This window comes from Lycium barbarum, chromosome 8, assembly GCF_019175385.1.
Source record: "Lycium barbarum isolate Lr01 chromosome 8, ASM1917538v2, whole genome shotgun sequence".
NCBI classification, from domain to species: Eukaryota; Viridiplantae; Streptophyta; class Magnoliopsida; order Solanales; family Solanaceae; genus Lycium; species Lycium barbarum.
The window spans coordinates 125778810-125801819 of record NC_083344.1 but is presented as its reverse complement, the minus strand read 5'-3'; the positions used below and the strand labels follow the sequence as shown (position 1 = coordinate 125801819).

The following is a 23010-nucleotide window of genomic DNA, read 5'->3' as shown; positions in this document are numbered from 1 at the left end:
AACAGCCTTGGTCATGGCTCTATATTCAGCCTCAGCAGAAGACATAGAAACAACTAGTTGCTTCTTGGCTTTCCAGCCTATGAGACTACCACCAAGTAAAACACAATAGCCAGTGACAGACTTACGAGAATCTGGACAGGAGGCCCAATCACTGTCACAGAAGGCAGTGAGGGACATATCCAAACCATTGTTAAAAAAAATACCATAATCAAATGTACCCTTCAAGTATCTTAACAGGTGAAAAGCAACATTCATATGAGGAAGACACGGAGATTGCATAAATTGGCTAAGGTGCTGCATAACAAAACATATATCCGGCCTGGTATGTGTCAAAAAATTCAACTTCCTAATCAAAGATCTGTAAACCCCAGGCTTGGGCAACTTGTCACCATCATGAGCCTTGAGTTTGACAGTCAACTTAAAGGGACAAAGTAAAGGAGAAACCTCTGAACAGTGAAACTCATGAAGTAAATCCTGGATAAATTTCCTCTGGTGAAGCAGGACACCAGAACTGGAATAAAACACCTCAATGCCCAAAAAATAATTCAGGCTGCCCAAGTCTTTGATCTTGAATTGCTCATGAAGAAAGGATTTTAATGCAGCTATCTCATCAAGGTCAGTTCCAGTCAAAATAATATCATCTACATAGACAGTGATTGTAACCTCTTGAAAAAAGAGCCTGAGAGAGCTTGGCATACCACTGTCTAGATGCCTGTCGTAGCCCATAAAGAGATTTCTGTAGTTTACACACTTGTTGGTACTGGGAGGATGAAGAAACAGATTAACTCGGGGAAGTTTCATGAAAACCTCTTCATCCAAATCACCATGTAAGAAGGCATTGTTGACATCTAACTGAAACAGGGGCCACTGCTTCTTGACAGCCATAACAACTAATGTTTTAATAGTTGACATCTTAACAACAGGGGAAAAGGTTTCATGAAAATCAATCCCTTCAATTTGTGTATCCCTTCTAACAACTAGCCTAGCTTTATACCTTTCAAGTTGACCATCAACCTTGTATTTCACTTTATAGACCCGCTTACAACCTATAGGTTTCTTACCAGGAGGGAGGTCAACAACAACCCAAGTGTGATTTGCCTCCAAGGCCTCAAATTCCTTTTGCATAGCAACTTGCCATTCAGGGATAGAAGTAACTTAAGAATAAGTAGAAGGCTCAAACACAGGCTGAACACAAGCAGTATTCAGGGCAGCCGTGGAACAGGAAGGAGAAAAATCACAGTGGTAGTCTTTCAAATAAGCAGGAAGGGTATGTGGCCTAGAAGATTGCCTGACAGGAACAGTGGGAGCTAAGGAAGATACTGGAGAAGATGAGGAAGGAGAATGTTGGGGAGAAGCATCACTAATAGGAGGAGAAGAAAACAAAGGGGGAGAACTAATAGAAGGGGATGAACTAGAAGAATAAGAAGGAGGAGGTGAAGTAGAATGGTCAGGGACAGGGAAAGAAGGAGTAGTGTCATCAGGAATAAAAGATAAAGGGAAAAGTGGAGAGGAAGGTGAAGAAGGATCAGAGAATGGGAAAATGTGTTCATGGAATACCACATCCCTAGAGACAAAAATAGATTTAGAAACTAAGTTGTACAATTTGTAACCCTTTTTGGCAAACGGGTACCCCAAGAACACACAAGGGACAAACCTAGGATCAAATTTCTGCCTATGGACCTTGGGAGTAGTGGCATAGCAAAGACAACCGAATGTTCTGAGGTGATCATAAGTAGGAACAGTACCATAGAGCATCCCAAAAAGACTCTTGTTATTAAGGATGGGAGAGGGGAATCTATTTATAAGGTAGGTGGCTGTCAAGATACAGTCACCCCAGAAGGAAATAGGGAGCTTTGATTGAAAAAGTAAGGCCCTAGCAGTTTCTAGAAGGTTTCTATGTTTCCTTTCCACTACCCCATTTTGTTGGGGAGTGTGAGGACAAGAAGTTTAATGAATGATGCCTTTAGCAGAGAAGAAAGAGGTACCAACAAGACTAGAACCTAACTCTAGAGCATTGTCACTCTTGACAGTTTGAACCTGAGTGTGAACCATTTCAACAAAGGCTTTTAGTAAATCTAAAGAGTTGCTCTTAGCCCCCATTAAATGAGTCCATGTTGCCCTAGAATAATCATCCACAATGGTGAGAAAGTACCTAGCACCAGCAGTAGTAAGGGAATTATATGGACCCCATGTATCAACATGGATGAGTTGAAAAAGGCTAGTAGAATGGATATCACTAGGGGAGAAGGGCAGCCTAGTTTGCCTAGCTAAGGGACAAATAGAGCAAGGAAAAGATTGAGAAGTAGATAAAGAAGAATTGATTGCTGGTATGCCTTTCATTTTAGAGAAAGGAATGTAACCAAGTCTAAAATGCCAAACAACATTCATTTTATTCACTCGTGCAGAAGAACATACAGGGATATCATCAGGGGAAACTGAAAGTAACAGATCAGAATTACAACTAGATGTGGAAGAACAAACAAGAGCAACATCACAAGGTAAGTCATAAGATAACAAACAATCAGCAGATAAAGATGAAGTAGAAGCAGGAAGAGATTCCACAGTAGAGGAGGAAGGAGTGATCCTCAGCTTGTATAGACCATTGTCCAATTTACCAAGAACCAGTGGCTTCTTCAGTGAAGGGTCCTAAAATAGACACACAATCCTGGTGAACTGAGCAATGTCATTAAACTGAGAAACTAGTTGATATACTGATATGAGATTAAATTGAAAAGAAGGAACATATAGAACATTGTGCAGGGTAAAGTTTGGAAATAGAGTTAAGGAACCAGTATTAGTAACCTTGACCTTATACCCATTAGGCAATGAAACTAGACAAGGAATTGAAAGTGGTTTAATGTTAAAGAGAAGAGATATTTGAGATTTCATGTGATCAGATGCCCTAGAATCTATAATCCACATAGAACTATCAACTTGTGAAAATAAAGCAGGTTTGAGCAAAACACTGTGAGTAGCAATCCTACCAGCAAAGTGGGCAGAAGCCATGAGAGAATGAGAGGAACTAAGAGAGATATGAGACTTCTGCATGAGGTGAATCAACTGAGCATGCTCATCCTTTATCAAACCAGATGTGCCAAACTAATTATCAGAACATTCAGCAAAAGGAACCAAGGCAGGTGAATAATCACAGGCAACATTAGCAGCAACCTTCTTGGGACCTGAACTCTTGGTGAACTTAAAATGTGAAGGGTAACCATGGAGTCTGTGACATTTCTCCATGAGATGTCCAGATCTCTTGCAATATTTGCAAAACAGGGAAGTCTTTTGGGAATCATAGTTGGCTTTGGTATTAAATTGAGGCCTAGGACCACCATTACTGGAGGAGGAAACATGGAAAGATGCAGATTCAGATGGAAAGGAAGAGCTTGTGCACACTTGCCTCTGTTTCTCATCACTCAAAAAGATGCTATAGGTGGTGTCAATAGAGGGTAGAGGTTTCATCATCAATGTATTGCTCCTAACCTGGACATATACCTCATTTAAGCCCATGAGGAACTGGTAGACCCTTTGTTCCTCCTCAGATTTGGCACTACTAATGCAGTTGCATTTTTTAGCAGAGTGAATCGAGATAGAGCTAATTCATCCCATAACTGCTTAATTTTGGTGAAATAAGAGGCAATATCCAGGGACCCCTAGGAAATATGAGCTAAGCTCTTCTTTAATTCAAATAGTCTTGCCCCATCAGCCTTACCATATCTATCCTCAAGTTCTCTCCAAATGTCCTTAGCAAATTCAGAATAGACAACAGATCTTTGTATTTCCTTAGTTACAGAATTGACTAGCCAAGCAACAACTAAATCATTGCAGCGCTGCCATTGTCTTAGTAGAGGAGAACCTTCAGCAGGTCTCTCAGAAGTACCATGAATAAAGTCAAGCTTATTTCTAACTGAAAAAGCGAATAAAATCGACCTGTGCCAACTCCCATAGCATGTTCCATCAAATAATTCAGACACAAGAGATGAGGCTAACAATTCAGATGGATGCACATATAAAAGATGAAATTGATGCGTATAATCGTCAGGATGAAACAAGATACGAGTGGAATCAGTAGATATAGTTGTGTTCGTGGTACCAGCACTAGCAGGGATCTCAATGGTCTCAATTGCCATTGGTCAATGATAGTAATAACAAGCAGGTTTAATTTTCACAGCTAAACCAGAACGAAAATAGTATCGCAATCGAGAATTCTAGAAACCCTAAGTAATCGATGTGTACAATGTAAGCAACACTAAGACAAAATATCAAGGAAAATCGAAAAAATACCACTCCTCTTTGCAACCGAAAGAGGCACGGCCTTGATAACAACAATTTCTTAGCAAATCTCGAAACGATTTCTCAAAAAATTGAACCACACTGGAACAAAAAAACTTCAAAAATGTCCACAAATTCTTCAAATCAAAACCACAAATCAACACATTATGTTGAAACCGAACACAAACAAACCAGTAAACTCGATTTTGGACTAAAAATCGCAAAATCGATCAAATTTAGGGTTTCAAATTTGAGAGAAATGTATGTTGAGGGTAACATCGTTCGAAAGAGAATGAAGAGGCGAGTTCAATTAACCCGCTCTGATACCATGTTAACAGCGGAAAATTAAACGAAAACCATGAATTTGTACAAGAAGATGAACTGTGTAGAGTAGGAAGAAGAGAGAGAAAAAATCTTATTTCATTTCTATTCAAGTCAAAATTGCGTACAATGAGTGCTATACAATTAAGTAGAAAGATTGGACTCAAGCATTGAGCTTGACCTCGTACAAATAAAATAAAGCCCAATCTACTTCACACTAATCTGGGCTGGCCTGTATAAGTCCAACAGAGAACTCAAAAAACGGCTTGCTGGGTCTTTTTAAATGATCGTGTATATATATACAGTAGTGAGAACTCTAACAAGTGGTCATTGTTTATTTGCAAAAAACTGTGAATTGAAAATAATAATGTTGTACCAAATCCAAATTCAAGAAAGGAGGTAATAATATTGTACCAAATCCATAGGAAGTTTCGCTCTTCTTTTTCTTCTTTTTTTTCCCCCCCTTCTTATAGCTAATTTTGTTAACTAATGAGCTTAGCTTGAACCTACTTTGACGAAGGGTAGATGGAAATGGTTAGTAGGAGGAGTCAATTTAATTTAATGACATAACTGTTGGCCCTGCTTCCCTTTTGTTTCCTTCTTGGTTTTCCAAATTCAGAAATGGGGGTACTTTTCCGTGGATGTGACCATTTGACAATATTTTATTTGGTTGGAATAAAAAAAGACTAATGTTTATGACACTAGATTATAGTTAGATGGTAAGTATCTATTCGTTTTTAATTCGAGGAAAGTTTAATAAATGATTTTATTTTTTATTAGGAGTAAGTTACAATAAGTATTCAATTTATCAACCACTATAATAACATATTTAGTGTAATTCTATGAGTGATGTAGACTTTATCCTTAGTTTAGTATATCTAAATTTCGGTTAAGGGAAAGAGCAATTGCACCAAATTTTAAATTAAAAATTATAGAAAATAAAGTTATAGATACTACCAATGCTAAACGGAATAATCACCTCCGATCCAAATTGTAGGAAAAGTAAAGAGGGAAGAAAAACACGAAAACGAAATGACAAACCTTTAGTCTACTATAACTATAGCTAGATATTACAGTATATATTATAATGTTTGAGACCTTTTATATATTGTTTTACAATAAGGTAGAATAGGTTATGGTTTTAATTGTAGCCTTCTCTATCTAAAGCATATCCCAAGGCAAGGCCAATTGTAGAAACAATTTAATACATTGTATTTAAAACTTAGAATATAAAAAATATATTTTATTTGGTTCAGTTCGGTATTTTTGGTAACTTCTATAAAATAAAAAATCTAACCTAATTAGTTGGTACAATTATAGCATTATATTGAAAAAAATAATAATCTAAAAGTTGATTTCAGTTGATTCAATCAGTTTTTGAAAGAAAAAAAAACCGATTTTTGAAAAATCATTGACACCACTAATAAGTAGTACTCTTTTTGTTTCAAATTCTATGGAAGTGTTAGATCAGATAAAAAGTAAATTTATTTAAAATTTGTGCTCTAAAATAAATTATGTCACATAAATTAGAACAGATAAAATACTTATTTATAGCAATAAAATAAATGGTGATATCTTCGATTTGTTTGTAATAAAACTAAATCAAACTATACATTATCGGTTTATTAAAATTTTAAATCCAACCAACTAGCATTTTATTTATTTGCGATTTGAATTGATTTTTACCGTGAACACCCGTAGGTGACGTTTACTTAACACCCCTAGGTGACGTTTACTTCGAGACGGAGGGAGGGAACAGTACTTTTAGCAATCAATATTTTTAAGATAGTGAAAAGCACTTGAAACTCACTTTATGAACAGGACAAAAATGAGCGTCGAGTAACTTCGCTCCCAGTCCTTACTGGCAAACTCGCAGAAACTTTCAAGTTTGACCACAACCACTATATATACTAACTCCTATATCTCACGAGAAGCACGTCCATTCATTTCCAATGGAATTCGAAACTCACATTCCATCCATTAACTCCTTTTTGGACAGTACAAATGTTGCTAATGGCCGGAATTGTCAGTGGACTGACTCCGCCGGAGATGAGATGATGACACGTCATACGGAAGCGGCACTGACCATGCAGAAGGTATACAGGAGTTATCGCACCCGGCGTATGTTAGCAGATTCTGCTTTGGTTGCTGAAGAACTCTGGTAAGTTTATATCTTTAACTAGTCAGTACATAAGACTTTTAAATGTCACCTAGATGTGTGTAATTTATTAAAATATCCTTTGAATCTTGTGTTTTTAAACGTTCGGATGTTTGCTGACACTTAGTATTGTTATTTTTGAAGGTGGCAAGCGATAGATTATGCTAGATTGAATCACAGTACAATTTCTTTCTTCGATGTACCTGAGACGGCGGCTTCACGGTGGAATCGTGTCAGCTTAAATGCTTCCAAGGTATCCTCACAATCTTAGCTCCTGTTTGGTCATGGATTTTGAAATATTTGATTTTTTGAAACTTGAACTAGTGTTTGGACATGCATTTTACTTCAATTCTTATGAGTGAAAGTGAAATGTCTCCCAATTTTTGCAACTTCAAAATATTTTGAATATCATTTTTTCAAAATCTGATCCAAAATCTATGGTTCGCTGGCTTAGCTCCCGTTAGGCCATAAAATTTTGGATGCTTTTTTTTTTTCAAATGAAAACATTGCTTGTCCATGAAAATTGATCAGTTTTGAAAAAAAAAAAAAAATTCAAATTTTGTATTTGGGTGAAATATTTCTTCCAATCACAAAACTTCAAAATTTTTTCAGGTAAAATAGATGTTCCAAAAATTATTTTTCAACGCAACTTCAAATACTCTTTTTTTCAAGTTTTACAAAATTGATGGCCAAACGCTAGCTTAATTTCTGTTAGGAGTACACAAATTGCTAAACCTGAAGGGTTCAGGTGCTGTGCGCCGATTTTTTTCGTCAACCTAAATAGTTGAATTTTTCCTAAAAGCATATATTTTACTTTAAATTTCACTGTCGTTGTCAAAGAAGAAAAAGAAAAGAAGAATAGTGCAGTAATGGCGTACAATTAACGTGGAACAACTTCTACTTAATGTTGTCTTATCTATAAGCCGATAAGTATTCACTAGGGCTATCAAATGGTTGAATTGTGTCAAATTTGGATTTAATTGAAATATGGGTTGTCACTAAACAGTCATGACAAATGACACACCAAAAAAACAAAAGAGGCGTCTTTTTCTATAGAGAGTGGAGAAAAGAAAATACACAACAAGCCAAACAGATTTTGATTCAAGAACATGGGTGCACTACTAAGAGCCCGTTTGGATTGGCTTATAAGTTGCTTATAAGTTGTTTTCAGTTTTTTTGAGTGTTTAGCTGGCCTGCTTAAAGTTATTTTGTGCTTAAAATAAGCTCAAAAAAATAATTGGGCCCATTTGACTTAGCTTATCTGAAGCAGCTTATAAGCTGAAAACAGCTTATAAGCCAAAAAAAATAAGTTAGATTACCCCAACTTATTTTTTTTAGCTTATAAGCTGCAAACAGCTTATAGGCATAAGCCCATCCAAACAGCTTATAGGCATAAGCCCATCCAAACAGGCTCTAAAGCATTAAGTGAGAATTGATCTTTATTCCTTTTGGTAAATAACTAAGCTTTTAACCAAATGCATCATTAAGACCTTTTTGTAGCATGGGTGCCATCAAGTAATATTAGATCTATTCTAAAAAATATGTACATTGAAAGACCAATGGTTCACGTCCCCCAATATTTATACATAAATTCGCCCTTGATTTACAGGGTGAACACTGTCGGCAAAAAATTACATTGTATATGTAGCGTAGCTTTTCTGTGTTTATGTATATATATTAACTTTTGAATACCTGAACAAATGCAAAAGGTTAGCTCAAGTGTTTCAGGGTATTCAAAATTGTCTCTAGCCCCCTGAGTGAAAATCCGCCATTGCCTGAAACCAAAGTAAAAAGAAATGTTTTTTTTTTTTTTTAAAATTAACAGTGAGAAAGTGATAAAAAAAAGGTTTTCCTTCTCTTTATACAAATATAAAATTTGTAATAGCGTAGGGAGAAAAATATATCTGCATGTATAAAAGCTAATAAACAAATAATTGCGCTTCGTCCCAAACAAGTTGGGGTCAACTATATAAGTTCCCACTTCAATTTAAGCTCATTTCATATCACAGTCGTGTAAAAAGCTAATCACCTTATTCTTTTTTTCTATTTTTGACAATTTTCTTGGCTCAAATTAGTCAATACTTTTGAAGGTTGATTCTATTTACGTTTTGGCCAGGTTGGTAAGGGATTGTCCAGAGATGAAAAAGCTCAGAAATTAGCGTTTCAGCACTGGATTGAAGCAGTGAGTCGCTGCCCACTGCTGCTTTATTTGAATGTGCCCCATTAACATTATTAATGTTTGTATTTTTCTGACCTTAGTTTTGTGGTAACTGCAGATTGACCCACGCCACCGTTACGGGCATAGCTTGCATTTGTACTATGAAGAGTGGTGTAAAACTGATGCTGGTCAGCCCTTTTTCTATTGGTAAGAATGCTGAATGCAGGAATTGGTACATCGCAAAGTTTGTATGGTATATTTTTAGGTGGTAAATAGTCGGGGATGGCAGCTTGATAATTCAACATGATATGAAGTTACTTGTAAGAAAGAATCAAGAGTAACTAAAAACTTTTGGAACATCTGCAGGTTGGATCTTGGAGATGGCAAAAAGGTTGATCTCAAAGAATGTCCGAGATCTAAGCTTCAGAAACAAAGTATTAAGTATCTTGGACCAGTATGTGCTGAATCTTTTGTTACTTATTGCAATGCAAATCACGATGTTTAGCATCAATATACAAATGGCTTCTTATATCTATGTGCCGACATTGGTTTCTCTTTACTGATACATATGATTTGCTCTAATGTACACTAGCTAATATTTAATTCACTTCTATTACATGTTCTCGTATGTACTTTTTGTCCTTAATTAAAAATAAGGATATGTACTTTGTCTACTAAGTGAAGATGTAAGTTCTGCATAATTTCCTGAGTCTCATTGTTTCATATTGCCATGCAGCTCCTAATTGTTTGCTTATCTTTCTATAATCAGCAAGAGAGAGAACATTATGAATATGTAGTGGCTGATGGGAAAATACTGCATAACCGAACTGGAAATCATCTTGATACAACCAATGGGTTGCCAGGGGCAAAATGGATTTTCGTAATGAGCACCTCAAAGAGACTCTATGCTGGAGTGGTAAATTTACTACGTGAATGCTTTATGATGATTATGCTGCAAATTCTTTTGTTTTTCCTCTGTTAATGCAAAAGTTTTGTTATTCAAATGCCTTTCAGAAGGAGAAAGGAATATTTCATCATTCCAGCTTTCTTGCTGGTGGGGCTACTTTAGCTGCTGGAAGACTAGTGGTAAAGGATGGGGTACTTAAGGTAAATATCTGCTATATCGTTGTACTATCTTTAGATTGCATATGCCTGACTTCGAAACTGTGTTGAGATCTAAATGGAGGTCTGTCAAAATCTAGGAGTTATTTCTTCTCAGCCTTATGAAACAATGTTTATGTCTATGGATTTGAAAAACACTTTCTGTTCCACATTAATATACTTGAAATGTTCAATGAGATACCACCTTGTGCAGAATTTCTTAATTTCATATCGATGAAAGCTCTATGAAGAGAAAATTGCCTTCCATTTTGTTTCCGTGTCTGTTCGCAAGCCTATTTCTGTATTATTTGCAAATTTTCGGCGAGGAAGAAACCGGATAATGCCACCTGAATCATAAGCATGTAGCTTGAAAACGAAACCTGAGTACTGCTCACTATGTTTAGATTGCACACTGCTGCGCTCTGACATTTTAATTTTTTCAGTCTATTTCAGCATATAGCGGGCATTATCGGCCAACTGATGATAGACTTGACAGCTTTTTATCAGTTCTGAAGGAAAAGGGAGTCAACCTGGATGAGGTTGAGGTTAGTGATTTCCGAGTCTTTCCTATTTACTGTACTGTTTTGGAACACCAGTACATCTGATTTTTCACTATTTAAATTTGGAAATTAATATAGGTAAAGGCACAATACCATGCCAAATAAATAGAAAGTAGAATCCTAGTGAGACTTAAGGCCGCTGTCCCATCAAGCCTGTCACCACCTACCCTGGGGCTACTTGTCCCGAAAAATTGATTTAACAAAAGCCAAGCAAGAGAGAACGCTTAATCTTATGTTTAGAATTATCAACTCCCTCAATGCCCTCTGTAAATCTGAACATCCGATAACCTGATAACCGATAGTACATAATTGCTTTGGTTCCATTTCAGGGTTCAGATGCTTAGTAACCGTGGTTTATTTCCTCTTTCCTTACCATGTTCCAATCGATCTAATAAAATGTAATGGTTTTTTAAATCTTTCCTCATCATGTTCCATTCTGTTGTATTTAATCTAATGGATGCTTCCCTTTGATGGAATGGGACAATCCTAATTGAGCCAAAGGATCACGAAAAGCTGCTTCTCCTTACCTAGTAGTCTACTTTGCATACGATTTTACTTATGAATGGTTGTGATTAGTTATCCTCTTATAAACCGAGTTAATCCTTGTCAATGTTATCTGTTACCAGATAAAAAGGCCAAAAGAAGAAGATGAGAGCTATGAAGAGGGACAGTCATCTGACAGTCACTCTGTGTCTGAACTTTCAACTATATCAGAATCCTCTTCTCAAGTTGATATTCGGAAGGAAGAGGAAAAAGATACCTCCTCAGAATTAGTGAGAAGTCCACAAGCTGAAAAGCCAAGTAGCTATAAGAGAACACTCTCGGGTGGTCTTGAGAGCCCGAGAGCGGAGGTGCCAAAAACTGCAATACTGCAAAGGATTAATTCGAAGAAGTCATCAAAGTCGTATCAACTGGGTCATCAACTCTCCCTGGCATGGTCAACAGGTGCTGGCCCAAGGATTGGATGCATTTCTGACTACCCGACTGAACTAAGGTATCAGGCCTTGGAACTGACGAACCTCTCACCTAGACCTTGTTCTGCATCATCAACTCCTAGGCCAATTGATGCTCTTTTATCACCTACTTGTGCCTAACCAGTTTTGTGCAATGGTGATGTAACGTGCTCTTGAACCAAAGTTTGTGTAAAGCCTTAGTTTCCATATTTCCTGCAACAAGCTGTAGTGAGTTCAAAGTAGTAGTTACTTCATTTTGGTCTTTCTTGTTCCTGTCTTTCAACTTGCTGTTAGTTTACTTTCTGAGTTTGTACTGTTCTTGGTAGTTCCTTTAGCCCAAGGAGAATTTTATTAGCAATAATATTGAATGCCTCCTATTATAGACTTTTGTAAAACAACTTTACAGCAATTGTAGACAGACTAGAGATCGAAAAGTTTCTAAATATACATGTCTCTCGTATATTCTCATTTATCCCAAGTACTCACACCAAGTATAGGCAATTAAGTATTTGGTTTTCGAGTGTTTTGATTCAACGAACACGAAAAGGAAAATATTTATTGCTTTGACTAACATGAAAAAGAGATTCGGTTCTTGTCATCTCAATTCCTATATGAACAGCTTCCTTAGATAAAAGGTGATAACTCATATACAATATTTGATGATGGCATTGAGATATATTTACTCACACTTCTTAAATATCTCAAATTATGAGATAGATGAATTTTCAGTGTTTGGCAATATCGGCTTAGTTCAAAGGATAAAATTAGGTTTTAAAACAAAGAGATTTCACGTACAAATTCAACTATTGCATGGTCTGAGACAAATGAGTACTATGTGCATCTCCTCACATGAGTATTTACAACTAATATTTCAGCAGTAAGTGAATTCTCATTCTAAATCAAAATCTAAAACCTTCAACCAAAATCTAAAATCGAAATTGCTCTCATAATTATGATTTAGTACTTAGTCATAGTAACGCATAATAAGCAAGTTAAACACACGTTATATTTGGAATGCTGCCCTATTTATGTTGGTGTTGGCATCTGAATTGGTTACAGTGTGGGGAAATTTTGATGGGAAGGGTGGAAGAATTTATCGAAAAAAAATACTTGCGAGTGTTAATTGGCTCTGATACCATATAAAATATAAAACTGACAGTAAAATAAAAAGAACAATGTATTTTATTGATTGTAAACTGAGTATATATAGATTCTATACAACTTCTACAACAAGGAGGTAAACTAAGAAAAAAGATAAGGACTTATCTAAACATAATCTAAATACAAGGAAAAAGTTACAATATAGTCCTACAAGATATGACTACTAAATCAAAAATTTAAAAATACGAATCAGATATTATTCGTTATTGGTAATGATATTTTCATATGTACTGAATCTTTCAAATTTCTCATATATTACTATCTAAGAAATGAGAATAGCACAAAGGTCATCGTCAACATGCCTGTCTGGCTTAGAGGGCTGTTTGGTCATTCCACTCTGCTGTAGTGGATATTGCTATAATTGCTGGCCGTGTGTTCACGATTTTACTGAAGTTCTGGGTTCGCTTGAATTTCATAGCCCACACGCTTCAATTGCAAGGTTTTTAAACTATCACTCGTATGAAATTATGGGTCCATTGAACTTTTCCAGATGACATTCTTCGGTTGCTTATTTGTCTCTCTCTATAAGACATTTTATTCTCCCTCTTTGCATAGTTTATGGCCAGTTTTGTGGTATTCACTATAGAGTAATTACTCCCTCCGTCTCATATTACTTGTCCACATTACTAAAAATTAGGGGTGTCAAATTTGGCCCAAAAGGTGATTGCCCGTCCAACCCGCTCAAAATTTTATGGGTTGGGCTCAAGATAATTTCACAGTGGGCTGATTTTAGCCCAACCCAACATAGTCCATTTTAAAATGATCTCCAACTTAGCCCAATACTAGCCCAATTCTAACCCATTTTTAAGATTTACTTAAATTTTGTTTTATTGCTTGAGTTTACTCTTTTTTTTATTATTTTTTTTATTTTTTTTTATGTATACACTTTTCTTGTATCATGTGTCTTATAAGTTTGTAGTGTGTTTGATATGAAGGGAAATATTTTTCATGAAAAATGTTTTGCTCGAAAATATTTACCACGGAAAATGTTTTCCTGAAAAATATTTTTGAAAAATCCGCAAAAATATTTTTCGTGAAAACTATATTTCTAGAAAATATTTTCCACGAAAAAAAATGTTTTTCTAGAAAATAGACCCTTCAAAAAAATTGGGTCAAGTTGGGCGGGTCATGACCCAACCATTTCAACCCAAGTAACTTTTGGGTCAATGTTAGCCCAACCCATTTATCACCTCAGCCCATTTTGGTTGGGCTAATTTCAGCCCAACCCGCTCATTTGACACTCCTATTAAAAATATTTGTCCCAAATTACTTAACCATTTATAAAATTAAGATTAATTTAATCTAATTTAATTTTTTCATTTTATCCTTGATACTAATGTTTTTGAAAATATCAATATTGATTAGAGTGTATTTATTGAAGAAATATTCTATTATTTAAAATTTCTTAAAGGACGTGGAAATGAGAAATTGTACAAGTAATATAAAACGGATGGAGTATCTGTTGTTCAAAGGATATAACTTGCAAACATCAGCTAATAGAGGGCTTGAAACATATGGCACTTAGAGATACATGGCTTTAACCTTTGAGACTAGTGTCTCAATGATCTGGCAGGACACGTGTCTCTTCCTCACCCCTTCTCCTCTTCTCTTTTTTTTTTCTCTCAACATTCTTCACAAACCTTGCTCCCTCATGTCTTTGTTTCTGCTCATGAACTACGAAGAGATACACAAAACAACGCCATCTGCTTCGGACAGTACATTTTCAGGCGATATGGAGGATGAAGATGAAGATGAAGTGGTGGAATGTGAGTGGGAAGCAGCAGAGGTGTTAGCTTGTTTGTCCCATTCCGTTATTGGTGACATTGAACTCGCTCATATTCGTGTAAGTGTATCCTGATTCATGAATGTGTTCTATTTCAATATAGTAATTTATAGCAATGTAAGGAATCTTTTTACTGATACTACACTGTTAATGTATACCTCAAGAGTATTGTCAATTAGTTTGCTTCAACTCCGTGCTCAGCACTTAAAGGTACGAGCTCTAGACATCTGGAATTATGGCTCCTATACTTCATTTTAGGGTGTGTTTTTGGTATGAAGGAATATATTTTTCACGTAAAATGTTGTTTGCATGCAAAATAATTGGATTTCTTACTTTTTTTTTTTGGTGTTTGTTAAATGAGCAGAAAAATATTGTCTCAAAAGCATTTTATATATAATCTAAGTAAATACTATTGGGGTGGGGGTGGAGGGTAGGAGTGGGGGGATGGGGTTGTTGGAGGGTGGAAATGAGACAATTAATGTGAAATGCTACGTATGGAGTTTGTTTTAAGTATTTCCACTAGAAAAATCATTTTTTTCATTTTTATGAACTTGTTTTCCTAGATAAAATATTTTTAAAATTTTTTGACCGACCAAACATGAGAAAATTGAAAATAGTTTCCTCCATACCAAACACACCCTTAGTGTGATTCCCTATTCTGAAATAACATACATATAGGATCTTAATAAGGTCATCATATATCTGCTCTGGGGATCTATTCGATCTTGTGTAAAAAATTGAAATTGAGCTGTAATTCTGCTTATGGACGACTTGAGGATTATCAAGAAATTAAGGGGAAAAGGAACAGGGGAATACTCTCATGGCTATTGTCTCTTTATTTCTGTAGGAAATGGATCATTCTTCAGCATTGGGTGATCATAATGTCTGATACAACATCAATAAGTGATTACTCCTTCCGCCACAATTTATGTGGAACTTTTCGCTTCTTGAGAGTCAGTTTTACTAGGCTAAATTTGATTAGATTAACTCAATATTTCAAAATTTAAATTTAGATATTCAAAATCTATCTGATAAGTACTATAAGTTGCAATTCTTCTCACGTCAATATGTTGAAAATATACATTTTAAAATGTTAGGTCAAAATTTACATAGTTCGAATCTCGAGAAGTGCAATGCCACATAAATTGGGACAGAGGAGTAGCTTCTTTGTCATTTTAGCTTTTTAAGGGCATACACTGTGAATTGTTTCCTATGTTAGTTTAAGGTATGACAGTCCGAGGTGAATTACTTTATTGCGGGTTTTCTCTATTGTCTAGGAGTTAAAGGTTAGTTTTCTTTTTTGCTTTTTGATATGGGCTTAGTTTAGCTGTTGATGGGATTTTCTTAATAATGTCACTCGCGAAGAGATTAAATTGAGTTCTTTTATCAAATACCATAGCCTATTAATGGAGATTTAACTATCATTTACATATCATCGTGTGTGCATCTTATGGTGTGTAACTGGTTATTCCTTACCACAGGAGCAAATTGGTTATTGGGCAGTGAAAACAGTAACAGGTTCCCTGAAGCCATTCTGATTTCTTTCGCAATTCTGTTGCCCAGTCTTTTAATAGACTTCAACTATGCTCTTGTTTATAACAGGAGCAAAGAATAGACTTAAAGTTTGAAGATAAGCAAGAAATAGCCAATCAGTCTGAAGATGAATCTGATCTCAAAACAAGTTTTGTATGTGCTTCAAATTATCCACTAGTTACCAGCACCAAATCGAGGCAGGAATTGACTGAGGTGCTTAAAATTTACAGTCTTTTAAACTTATTCCTTAGATGTTTAAACTTTCTTATTAAAAGCATGCTTGCTCAGGCAGAGAAGGAAGGAAGAAGGCTGCGCCATGTATTAGCTAATAGAGAATCTGCCAGGTGGACAATTCGCCGAATACAGGTATGCTGGTATGCTCATCCGAGCTATTGTCTTCGGGAACACTACTTTAATCCATGCCTATTCTTAACCAGTTATATTTCAATGTCTGTTCCCTTAGACGTTCTGCCTTTATAGGATAACCTGTTGGATCTTCTTAAAGCTAGAAAACTTTCCTTGATAATGTTGAGAGGAGTTCTCTTCATAAGGTGTAGGGCCTTGTTGTCCATGCCTCCCCGGTGTAGTTCTTGTAACTAAGGTCATTTTGCTAGTTTTAGGTTATTACATACCATTCCTAGCTGAGTAGGAATGACCTATTTCTCCTTTTCTTGGGATGTCTTTTGTTTTCTGAGGTGGACGCAGCTGGTTCTGTTTCATTAAATAATAGTAGAAGAAATTTTTAAAACTAGGAAAACTCTTTTCTTTTCTGATGTCACATAAAAGTTTTGCATAATTTCATCATATTCCTCACATACTTTCTAACATTCACTGACACTATTATTGAGCACCATGCTTCAATTAGCAGCATTTTTCCTAATTTTACCCTTGGTCCACGTGATAACATTTTTCTGTTATGGAATATCCTTCTTCATGACATATCAAATGGGAAGAAAAGTAGGCACTGCCTTCTAAGGGATATATACATCTGATGCATTTCCTCTTAGGATTCCAGCTTGCCACCTCTTTTTAGCTTGTAAGCTTAGGCCTCTAACTAAGTGGGCTTTTGAGTCCTACATGAGGGCACAAATTTATTTAATTGAGGGTGCTTTAAGATTTTTGAATTTCATTATTGAAGTGCGTGACCATCTCATCTAAAAGTCTGGCTTAAGCTGTTAGATTGAACAGTTTTTTATTTACTTAATTATACTCTCAAGACGCCCCTTCACGTGCGAGTTTGCTTCTTTTTTATGGGATAAGCATGTGATTTTTTTTTTGATAATGGGGTGGCAGTGAAACTTAACTCAAGACCTCTTCTGCCTACTTTGATATCATATTGAAGCATGTGACCATCTCATCTATAAGTTTAAGTTTAAGATGTTAGAGAGAGCACACTTTTATTTTATTTTATCGTATTAGGGTAGAAGGCTAGTAGGTAGTCGCGTTTATCCTTTCTTACGAGTAGTTTTATTGCTCTATAGTTTCTTGTCTCTTGATTTCTGCGAGTATCTGTTGGTTTATAATGGCTTATTTACTTTCATTGTTTTCATTTTCATAATTGCTTTGATTTGTTTGCCCGTATCTGACCTTTCATATGCCTTTTCTTGAGCCGAGGGTCTTCCGGAAACAGCCTCCCTACCTAAGGTAGAGTTAAGGTCTGCGTACACTCTACCCTCCCCAGACCCCACGTTGTGGGATTCACTGGGTATGTTGTTGTTGTTGTTGTTATATTCTCAACATTCATAATTCAGTTTGAAGTCAAATTGAATTCTAAATATTCAGGTCATTGGATTAGGCGAAGACGTCAAGGTTATTCTTGTTGATATCCTAAAGAGAGCGGAAATTTTCGGCTTAGAATTTTATAAAGAGAGTTGTTTGGTCCTACTCTCTTATCTTATTTTGATGCTCCGAGCTTGTTAGGTGTACATTTAATAGCTTTTCTCATCACTTTCTTTGAAGCATTATTCTTAGACAGTGTTTAAGGCAGCTTCCCTCCCTTTAATGAGTGATTAAGCATTATTCTTAAAAGGAAACAGCAAAGTTTTTGTATGAATATCTCGTCTTGAGCTCTTTCTTAAGCAGAGTTGACCAAATCTTGTTAGTTGGAAAACCGCATGAAGGTTGGTCTGGACTAGAAAATTGATGTTAAAGGCTCAGATTTCTGAAGTATCCTCCGTGATTGGCATAAAGACTTGATTTTTTCTTTTTCAGATACTACGAGTTAAATGCAAATTGAGGTTATCATCTGGCGCAAACAATTATTTATTCTACCATACATGAAAAAAAATTATGCATTAACTGAAGCATGAAAAAAAAAGCACGGTTATGCCTACACTTGCTGAACGGCTTCATGAATCATGACAAACTAATTGAAGCAGTTGGTGAACTAATGGAGTTTGTGCTGGTGCTTTCAGGACTCTCCTTAGAGAGCATAACGTAATATGTTTTTCTTTTTAACATGGTATAGTTTGGAACAAGGCAACTAATTTGGAGTCTGTAGTGAGCAGGCAGCCCAAGGACATTACATCCCAATAAAATGTCATTTGGGACTTGCATTTCTACCCTTATTACCTGTCTTACAACAAAATAATCTGCTTAACAGGACTGATGATTGACAAGTCCTTGTCACACCCCATTTTAACCTGGGTTAGAGCGGAGTACAACATATTGGTGATTCCTAAATTTGTTTTTATTTAAAGGAGTCGCCACCTAATTGATTTTTTACGGTGAATTAGGACACCTAATTATTAACTAAGGTAAAGTTAAAACTAAACCTCTGTTAATGGTCTGCTTAACCAGTGTGATTCTAGGTACGGGTTCTATATTATCCTAAAGGGAAGGGGTTAGGCATCCTTTAGAATCCGTTAACTCACGGTTATCCGACTAAACTTAGATTAATTAATCAATGTTGGATATAGTGTTTAAATTTTAAAGGAAAGCTTGTGCAAATAAGACTTGTAAAAAAATATAACAATTTATGCAAAAGAGGATTTTAAAAACGTCATTTTCTATAAAGAAAGAAGATTTTAAATAACGAAAAAATGAAATGGGACTAATAATTCGCATAAAAGGGATTTTAGAATACTATTTGAAATAAAAGTTTATAAGTGCTGCTAAGGCTCTTAAATAAAATGCTAATAAAATCTATAGAAAAGAATATAATAATTTGTATAAAAGGAGACTTCAAATGCCATAAAATTTATAAATATTGTTAAGACTTTAAAAAAAATGCTATTTAGAATGAAATTTGTAGAAAAATATAATAATTCGCATAAAAAGAAACTTCAAATTCTATTTAAAATAAACTTATAAAAAATATACTATAAAAATAAGATTTTGCAAAAAATAGAAGAAAACGCAAATTTGTGCAGTGTTTTAATGAATATTTAAACAATTCTGAACGATGGTATATTAATTTACGTTGAGTTTCAAAAAATATAAATGAGATACAAAATAACTAGTAAGTTTCTTCATCCCCCTTTTTTTTTTTTTTTAACTATGCTTAATTAAGGATATTACATGATTGACTCAAACTTTGAAGGGTTATTTAAAATATGTCTAAAATTACATTCGCACATTAGTGATGTCTTGAAATTAGTATAATAAGAATAAAACGTGATTCCTTTAACTCAAAATGAATTTATGTCATTAATTATTCGGGGGGTAAAATATTCTAGAGGTTGATTTGTGAGTTTTTTTTTCCTAGGTTTACTACCCAATATGTTAAAATTGATTCACTAAATTCACTAAGTTCATCTAAATCAGGAAGAACAAAACAAAGTAAAATATTAGTCACCCAGTACAAATCAAATGAAAATGAAATATAAAAAGGAGTAAATCAAATGGGCCCAGCCCATTTTGGGGCTGTTGGGCTTCGGCCCAACAACTCTCTCTCCCCCTTTTTTTTTTTTTTTTTTTTTTTTTTTTTGGATCTGGGCTGCTGCTGCTGCTGGAATTGGGGCTGGCCCAGAATATTGATTTTTTTTTGCGTAGTTGATGGGGCCGACTCGATAAAAGTGCTTCGTTGGGATTTTACCCAACATCGGATGCAGGAGAAGACGAGTCCCTCGGACTCACGCGCGGTAATCACGCATAAAAAAAAAATGAAAAGGAAGAGGATTAGTACCTGAACAATAAATAAGACTGGACATATGTATAATATAAATTCAGAACAGATCCGTGGATTATGTATATACCGCGTATATTTGCATAATTCAGGTACAACACAATTTAATTTACAAGCAGAACAACACTTAGACATGGCAGAATCCAAAACCGTATAACATTTGTGCATTTAAGCATGAACGGGATTGAGATAAGCAAATAGAAACGAAAGTGTTTTATATCATAAGGACGGGAAACAACAGGTATACCACTGACACTGGAAAGCAATTAGAAAGCATGGTATACCACTGATACTGGAAGACAACTGGAAAGAATGGTACATGCAGGTATACCACTGGTATACCACTGATACGCCCCCCTTATCCCTCCTTAAAATTTTCTAAGCATAGAGTGTGATATACATCAATGTACCACTTAAATATGATGCTTTTGCTCTGAAATTCACTAAGTATAGGCAGCTATATATACCCGATATACCTCTCATATACCTAGGATATAGAGGGCAAAACCGCCAAGAAGAGCATACCCTCTTATATCCACCTAGAGCTCACATTGTGTCATATATTTATACTCAGATTTGTACTCTCAAACTTAATAAAACACTGCCCAATAAACACAACTTGGAATCAGATTAATAAGAAAGATTCAGCAAGACCAAAATTTACTGGACACAGTAGGAAAAAATGGTCTAGTGCCTGATACATATTAATCAGCATATAGGAAGACAAGTTACAGCAATGTCATAATGAAGCAAAGGGGTCACAATACAAGTTCTAAAGTATTCATATCACACATCATGAGCTAATCATGGAATACAGTAGATATATTTTAAACAGCAAGTAGTGGTAAAAGATTATGCATAGGAAAAACTCCAAAGTTTACCCAAAAACAAGAAAAAAGGCTTTAGGATAGACATAGGTGTGAAAAAAAAAAAAAAAAACTTCAATATAGCATGATACTAAGTTCGTTTATATCCAGAGTTTTTATAATTAGTCTCAGACAAGGAAATCCAATCACAAATTCAACTTCACGTAAATTTTAGATATGATCAGATCCCTTTAAGGCTTAATCCATTCCTAATGAGTCGATTAGGTGAGTGCATATCCATCAGAGTCCCATTTTAGCCTTATCTCTTACTTCGAAGCCTCTAATTCTTACTACGCAGTTTCGGAGCTCATAATCAAATAGACATTGTCATAGTTTCCAGTATCATGCCCTGCAATTCCCGAATGATATGCACAATGTTTAGTCTCGTCATACCATCCTGGGATAGGATCAGGAGTTCTTCCTTGAATTGGTTGGAGTATCCCTGCCATTTTCAGCCTCTCGTACAGTTGGGCTAAAGGCTCGGCTAATGGTGTGTAAGTTCTGGTTGGTCTTCTTTCAACATTTGGGCGTGGTCTAGGGGTGTTTTGTGGGCGGTTTGGTGAATGGTACTGGGGTTGCGTTGCATAGGTTGGACGGTGTTGTGTTGGGTTTTGGTAGGAAGGGGTTCGAGGTGAATAATATGCTGGCTGAGTGTGATAGACGGGAAGAGGGGTAGGTGGGGGTTGGTAATAAGGCTGAGGTGTTTGAGTGTACTGGCTGTAGTGCGAGGGCTGAGGTGAGAAATGTTGGTGGGTTGATTTTTGGGTTGGTTTTTGATCTTGGACGGCCATGACTGGGGATACTCCGTCTCTCTTCTTCTTAGCAGGGTCTGCCTGAATGGCCTTACTTGTGGCCTGCAAAGCCGCAAGATTTGTAACTCTCCCTGTTTTAATTCCTTCTTCTATGAAGTCCCCCATCCTGATGACTTCAGCAAGCTTCTGCCCAATGACACTTAACATTCTCTCATAATATGTGGGGTCCTTTAGAGATTGTACGAAAAGCATCGTCATTTCACTCTCTGCCATTGGAGGTTGGACTTTTGCGGCTTCCGCTCTCCAGCGTATAGCATATTCCCGGAAAGTTTCTGTCGATTTTCTCTCCAGCTTCATCAAATAGAACCGATCTGGGACAGTCTCGGTGTTGAATCTGAACCTGTCCATGAATTCCTGGGCCATATCTCCCCAACTGTGCCATCTCTGCGGGTCTTGGTACGTATACCAATCGAGTGCTTCTCCTGTTAGACTCCTTATAAATAGTTTCATCCGGATGGCCTGATCTTTACCCACTCCGACAAGCTTATCGCAATATGATCTCAAATGGGCCCGAGGGTTTCCCTTCCCGTCGAACATGTCAAACTTTGGCACTTTATACCCAGCGGGTAACTCAACGTCAGGGTGAATGCACAGATCTTCATATTCCAGCCCTTCACCTCCTCTATTGGTCTGGATATTTCTGACGGCTTCTCTCAGACTGCGAAGCTCTTTTGCCACATCTTCGTCTGCCCTTGCCCTGGCCTCCATTTCTAATTCTTCGTAAGGGTCAACCTCTGGGTGCTGCAAAGCCTGCATCTGGGTCGTGAAAGGTTGAGCTTCTGCCACATATTGCGTGTTATGGCTAGCAATACGTGCCAGTGGGGTAGGATGAACCGCTTGGTAATTTTGGGTATGTGGATTAATTTGGGTAACTGTAGGTTGAGGAATGTAAGGGGTAGTGAAAGGTTGTGAATTGGTTTGTTGGAAGTTAATTTGCTGGAAGTTGGCTTGTTGCTGGTCATTTGGTTGCGAGGTAGTTTGTTGTATGTTGGCTTGTTGTGGGATAGTTTGTTGTTGGATAGTTTGTTGTGGGATGGTTGGTTGTGGGTGGATCTGGTGTGGAATGGTTTGTTGTGGATTTGACTGTTGTGAGGCAGATTGTTGGTTAGTTTGTTGGGGGTTGGAGGTATTTGGATGGACTGTGTAAAGTGGAAGGTTTGAGGGAGAAGGTTGTGGTGCGGGTGAATCGACAGGCGAAAAGGATGG

At 36.3% G+C, this 23010-nt stretch overlaps 3 protein-coding genes across 3 annotated transcripts; 2 read left to right on the top strand and 1 right to left on the bottom strand.

Annotated features, from left to right (window-relative positions):
• Window positions 1–3099: 3099 nt before the first annotated feature.
• Window positions 3100–4130, bottom strand: LOC132608304 (uncharacterized). Its single transcript, XM_060322345.1, has 2 exons — window positions 3699–4130; window positions 3100–3483 (listed from the first exon to the last, which is right to left on the bottom strand). The coding sequence occupies exons 1-2, from the start codon at window positions 4128–4130 to the stop codon at window positions 3100–3102; spliced, it is 816 nt and encodes a 271-aa protein (XP_060178328.1).
• A 2288-nt stretch (window positions 4131–6418) lies between these two features.
• LOC132607184 (IQ domain-containing protein IQM3-like) lies at window positions 6419–11903 on the top strand. Its single transcript, XM_060321037.1, has 9 exons — window positions 6419–6754; window positions 6896–7004; window positions 8868–8933; window positions 9028–9116; window positions 9276–9363; window positions 9679–9825; window positions 9924–10016; window positions 10454–10555; window positions 11197–11903. Exons 1-9 carry the CDS (start codon window positions 6546–6548, stop codon window positions 11662–11664), a joined length of 1371 nt encoding a protein of 456 aa, XP_060177020.1. The 5' UTR covers window positions 6419–6545; the 3' UTR covers window positions 11665–11903.
• A 2294-nt stretch (window positions 11904–14197) lies between these two features.
• Window positions 14198–18618, top strand: LOC132607185 (uncharacterized). Its single transcript, XM_060321039.1, has 4 exons — window positions 14198–14527; window positions 15949–15985; window positions 16070–16213; window positions 16289–18618. Exons 1-3 carry the CDS (start codon window positions 14216–14218, stop codon window positions 16093–16095), a joined length of 375 nt encoding a protein of 124 aa, XP_060177022.1. The 5' UTR covers window positions 14198–14215; the 3' UTR covers window positions 16096–16213; window positions 16289–18618.
• Window positions 18619–23010: the final 4392 nt, after the last annotated feature.